We start from the raw sequence: 5,122 nt of genomic DNA, 5'->3' as shown, positions 1-5,122 counted from the left end.
CTCTATCTCTCGCTCACGCTCTCGCTCTCTCTCTCTCGCTCACGCTCTCTCGCTCACGCTCTCTCTCTCTCTCTCTCTCGCTCTCTCGCTCACGCTCTCTCTCGCCTCTCTCTCTCGCTCTCGCAGCGAGCGTGATACTGACGTAAGCAACTAGCCTACTCTCTCCTCCGCCAGCTCTACTCAGACTTTAGCTGTGCCGCCAACGCAGCCTCTCTCTCTCTTACCGCGCGAGAAGTGAAATCCAGAACAAGATGAGCATAGATCCCCGGCGGGCTGCTACCACGCGCTGAGAGCGGGGAGGGGTGGGCGGCAGCATGCAGCAGCATGCAGCTTCACATGGAAATTCGCGCATGATGAGGAAGGAAGAAGCAGCGTATATGTCGATAGTAGGGCTTCGCTCGCCCACCATTCTCTCTCCCCGCGCACATTCTCTTCCGCATCCTCTCTGCCCACATCATCTGATGACGACTAGCGCAGTCCCCCTCCCCCGGAATACGTACGCTGCTAGTAAAGCTCGCACGCCCGCCACTGACAGTATAAACGCTGCTAGTATAGCGTACACCCCTAGGGAGTTAATCACACGCTAACCGGGATTTACCAGCAACCTTGCCCTGAAGAGTCACTGCTGACCCTAATCTAGCAAACGTCATCCATTCACCACACTCAACCCTCGAGCAGTGTCTGTCTGTCAGCATACACACGCCGAAAAGGGGGTAAACGCATGTCAACTAGGATCTACAAACAACCCTTTCTCATCGACTCAGGTGACCAGCACAATCTATTGGATTATGTCCTTGTACAACAACACTCAATACGGAGCATGTGTATGTGCGCCCGGCCACCATCTCTGCTAGCAAGAGTTGAACACATGTTAACTAAGATTTACAAACAAGTTTGCCTGGCCACTCTTGGTGACCGACCTAATCCATGGAATAACGTCCCTCTGACGACAGCGACTAAGCCTGTGGTGTCTGCGTGTTTAATAGGCCAGCGTACACGGCTATAGCTTTACGACCCTCACCATTTATTACACGATATATAGACGGATGGAAAGATAGACAGATAGCAGCGTAAATTAATTTGGTTACAGGCAGTATTCAGAAAGATGGAAGGATTGTTTAATAGATGGGTGGATTGGTGGTTGGTTAGTTGGAGAGATGGACGGATTGATATATATATATATAGATAGATAGTTATAAAGATATACAGATACAGGCAGACAGGCGAGCAGGCGGGGAGACATACAGAAAGACTGACAAACAGACAGACAGATGTCCCATCAAGATGACAATAAAGTCCCACCACCACATCCACGATCACCAGGTATAGCCAGGTAAATGTTACACGTAACTATAGAACAGGTACGGCCCACAGGTAAATGCTATACAGGTATACCGATAACGAATACGGGTAGATGCTACCACAGCTAAATTCTATACGTAACAAATACACGTAAAGGCTACAGGCAAAGCCTACAGGTAAATGTTAAAGGTAACGAGTACGGGTTAATGCTATGCGTAACGGCAACAGGTAAGAGCGACAGGTAAAGACAGACAGGTGATAATAACGAGACAGAGATGAATGACATCAACGGTGTTATATGCGCTGCGCAGGGAGACAGAGGACAGCAACAGCTGTACGTTCTATTTACTGTATGTATGATTCATCCACTGCACGCTCTGTGTACGGCTGCGTTGTTTTTTGTTTCTATTAGCGGAATTGTAACTGCTAAACACGAAAATTTCTCGCGCCTCATATCTGTAATGATACGTCGATCCATCAACGCGTCGCACTCTAATGAAGCCAATAACAACCGCAGCCTGTATCACCTCGCAGCAGCAACAGGAGCATCGTCATCATCATCATCGTCATCATCATAATCATTACCACCACCACCATCATCATCATCATCATCGTTATCATCATCATCGTCATCACCACCATCACCATCATCATCATCATCATCATCATCATCATCATCATCATCATCATCATCATCATCACCACCATCATCACCATTATCATCACAATCAATAACAATCATCAATAATCAAATAATAATGACACGAAAACAACAGCGACGAGGACAACAACAACAACAATAACAACAACAACAACAACAACAACAACAACAAGAATAACAATAGCAGCTGCAGCAACGCTACTGAACTCTTCGTCTGACGCCCTGACTATCGCGCGAAAACAGAATTCCTCTCAGACGTAAGCCTAGAAGCTGAATATATCCTGAGAATACTAGCCGGTAATCAGACGATGCGTCAGCAGAGAGAGAGTGAAGCTGACAATGATCACGCACATCCATCGCTACGTGTGAGACCACTCTCCGGCGGCATCGTCTGTGACGAGCAGGCGAGACGCTGCAGACTACTTATCCGACAATCAAGAGGATGCAATCACCTTCAAACGACCTCCAGCAATGTAGCAATAATTCCTCCTCGGTTACTGTCTCCATCTTCGCTGTGTCGTTGCCTCACGCACGCACACGAGCAAGCACGCACGCACGCACGCGTACGCAAGCGCACAGGGACGTAGAAGTACTGTAGCGGATCACTTCCTCGCATGCCTCGGCTAGCAGTGCGAGGGGCATGCGCCAAGCAAGCATCGACAACAACAACAACAGCTTCCACGGAGATAGAGAGCGTCTTCTCTGTTAGCATGTATGTATAGCAGTAACAGCATGCGTCATGTGCAGGCGTTTTAAAGGGGAAAAAGGAAAAAAGGCGTAAATAAGTTCCCCAGCTGGGACTCGAACCCGGAATCCCAGTGTAGGAGACGGATGTTCTAGCGATTACGCCACTGCGCCGTTAAGGGTATGCAGCATGGATTCACACGTACGTGATGTTAATCTGTACGCACCGCCATCTATTGATGAATAGAATTTTTATTAATTTTTAAACTTTTGAAATTTTTTTTCCGTCTAGGAACCCTCCTGGATTATAGGAATTCACCCTCTGAAAATTGCATCCAGATCGCTTGGGCGGTTTGGCCAAGCATAGGGGGACATACATACATACATACATACGAACTGAAATATATATTAGACATATATATATATATTGCTCTCTTCTTCTCTGTCTCTCGTCTCTCTATCTATCTATCTATCTCTCTTACTCTCTTTCAATCTCGCTCCTCCTCTCCTCTCTTGCCTACTCTCCACCCACCTCCATTTGTCCTTACTAGTCCCCTCCCTCACTCCCTGTTTCTCCCCTAATCTCTTCCTGCCTCTCCCCCCTCTCTCTCTCACAGACGCACACACACACACTCTCTCTCTCTCATTCGCAGTGTCAATATATCGTTAAGGTTTGACTTTTGCTGACGATTCGCATCTCCTCCTCCCCTGGTAAAAGGGTCTCAGGGGAGAAATCCTGGAAGGCGGATGAGGTTGAAGAAATTCTTGTCATGGGAGTTTTGTGCTAAACTGTGCCTGCCTACAGGCTGTGTTGGGATCACCAGACAACCTTAGGTCACATACCTTCCTCTGTGGTCCCATGGCAGGTTTACAGTAACAGGAGGGGGAGGGGGTTCCTCCGTCGGAGTCTTGGATTGCTCTGAATCAGACGCATCTGAATCAAACTCCAGCGAGTCCGGTAGTGGCGCCACCTGGGCTAGAGATGTGACACTATCATTGTCCAAATCTGTAACAGAAGCGATAAAAAAACTTTCATGAGGACAGGGTTGCACAAACAACACCAAAAGCAGCAACGACAACACCACCATCACCATCATCATCATCATCATCAACAACAACAACAACAACAACAACAACAACAACAACAACAACAACAACAACAACAGTAGCAACAACAACAGTAGCAACAACAACAAATTATCGTCTGCTATTCACGTAACCTCCATATATCACCATGCGACAACCTCTGCTGTTAACGTGGAAAAAAACTTGTGTGCCAACCAACATCTTACTGCTATTGAACAAGGTCGCGCGTGACACTGCATGCTATAACATATATACGTAAGAAGAGTTCCCGTGAAAGTTTCGCTGCCCCTCCATCCTATACTATGAACACACACTCGTTAGGAATCAAGCCACGTACACATGTTTGTATGTGTAATAGATGTAGGCGCTTGGTCAACAAGACGCTTTGCACGTGGTGGGGATCAGCGCAGAAGCACGCACGCGTGTTGTTTTACTAACCACAGCTTGAGGTCACGAAACGTTGGTCTTCGGTCAGTGTTTAGCTAACAAAACACAGCAGGAAGGCTGGTAGGCATCCAGGCAGGGATGCAGGCAGGCAAGTAGGAAGGTAAGGACGTTTGCAGGCAGGCGGTCAGGCAGGCAGGCAGGCAGGCAGGCCGGCAGGGCTACAGGCAGGCAAGTAGGAAGGCAGGGACGTTTGCAGGCAGGCAAGCGGTCAGGCAGGCAGACAGGCAGGCAGGGGAAGGCTGGTAGAGCCGTGTAGGTGTTTGGTCATCATGTTTGATATTTTACAGTTGACCAAATAAACAAGCGCTTTTGCTAATAGGTGGCGTCCCGCACCCCCTCCACTGTACACAAAAGCTCTAGATCTGCTGTTCCTCAACACCAATGGTCTTGGTTTACCCAGGCTGGGTACGTTTTACACGCAAACACGCACGCACACGCTAACAGTAACACACACTCGCGCCTGCCAACTAACTGCAATCGTATCATGATGAATTTAGATTGCTGTAGTTAGCTATACCAGCATGTACAAACATGTAGGAAATGTAAACACGATGTAGTAATGCGAGGACAACTGAGTGAGCTCTAGTGCGGTTTATTCTTGACTAAAGGCTGTGGCAATGATTATCACTAACTCTGGTTCTTTCCTCAGCTCAGGATATGTGATAGCTGGGGGTGTGATAGCCATCCGGGCCACCGTACTCTAGCCTTGAGGCACCGCCTGTGATATATACGCGCCAGAGGATATCTCTTCTAGCTAAGCATCGCGTGAGGCTGCCACAACACGCACGGATCACGCATTACACGTACGCAGCTCACAAACAGTTGTGTGTGTGTGTGTGTGTGCTGTGTGTGTGTGTGTGTGTGTGTGTGTGTGTGTGTGTGTGTGTGTGTGTGTGTGTGTGCGCGTCGTGTGTGTGTGTGTGTGTGTGTGTGTGTGTGTGT

At 48.1% G+C, this 5,122-nt stretch overlaps 1 protein-coding gene across 1 annotated transcript in view; it reads right to left on the bottom strand.

Moving 5' to 3' along the window:
* Nucleotides 1-5,122, bottom strand: part of LOC106812378 (protein furry-like) — a gene marked incomplete in the record, with an annotated part of 82,470 nt that overhangs the window by 54,221 nt on the left and 23,127 nt on the right. The window contains 1 exon segment of the mRNA XM_014816237.1: nucleotides 3,491-3,653. Coding sequence (XP_014671723.1) covers nucleotides 3,491-3,653 — 163 coding nt within the window.

The sequence above is a fragment of the Priapulus caudatus genome, unplaced genomic scaffold (genome assembly GCF_000485595.1).
Source record: "Priapulus caudatus unplaced genomic scaffold, Priapulus_caudatus-5.0.1 Scaffold641, whole genome shotgun sequence".
NCBI lineage: Eukaryota > Metazoa > Priapulida > Priapulimorpha > Priapulimorphida > Priapulidae > Priapulus > Priapulus caudatus.
This window is presented reverse-complemented; position numbering and strand designations above follow the sequence as displayed.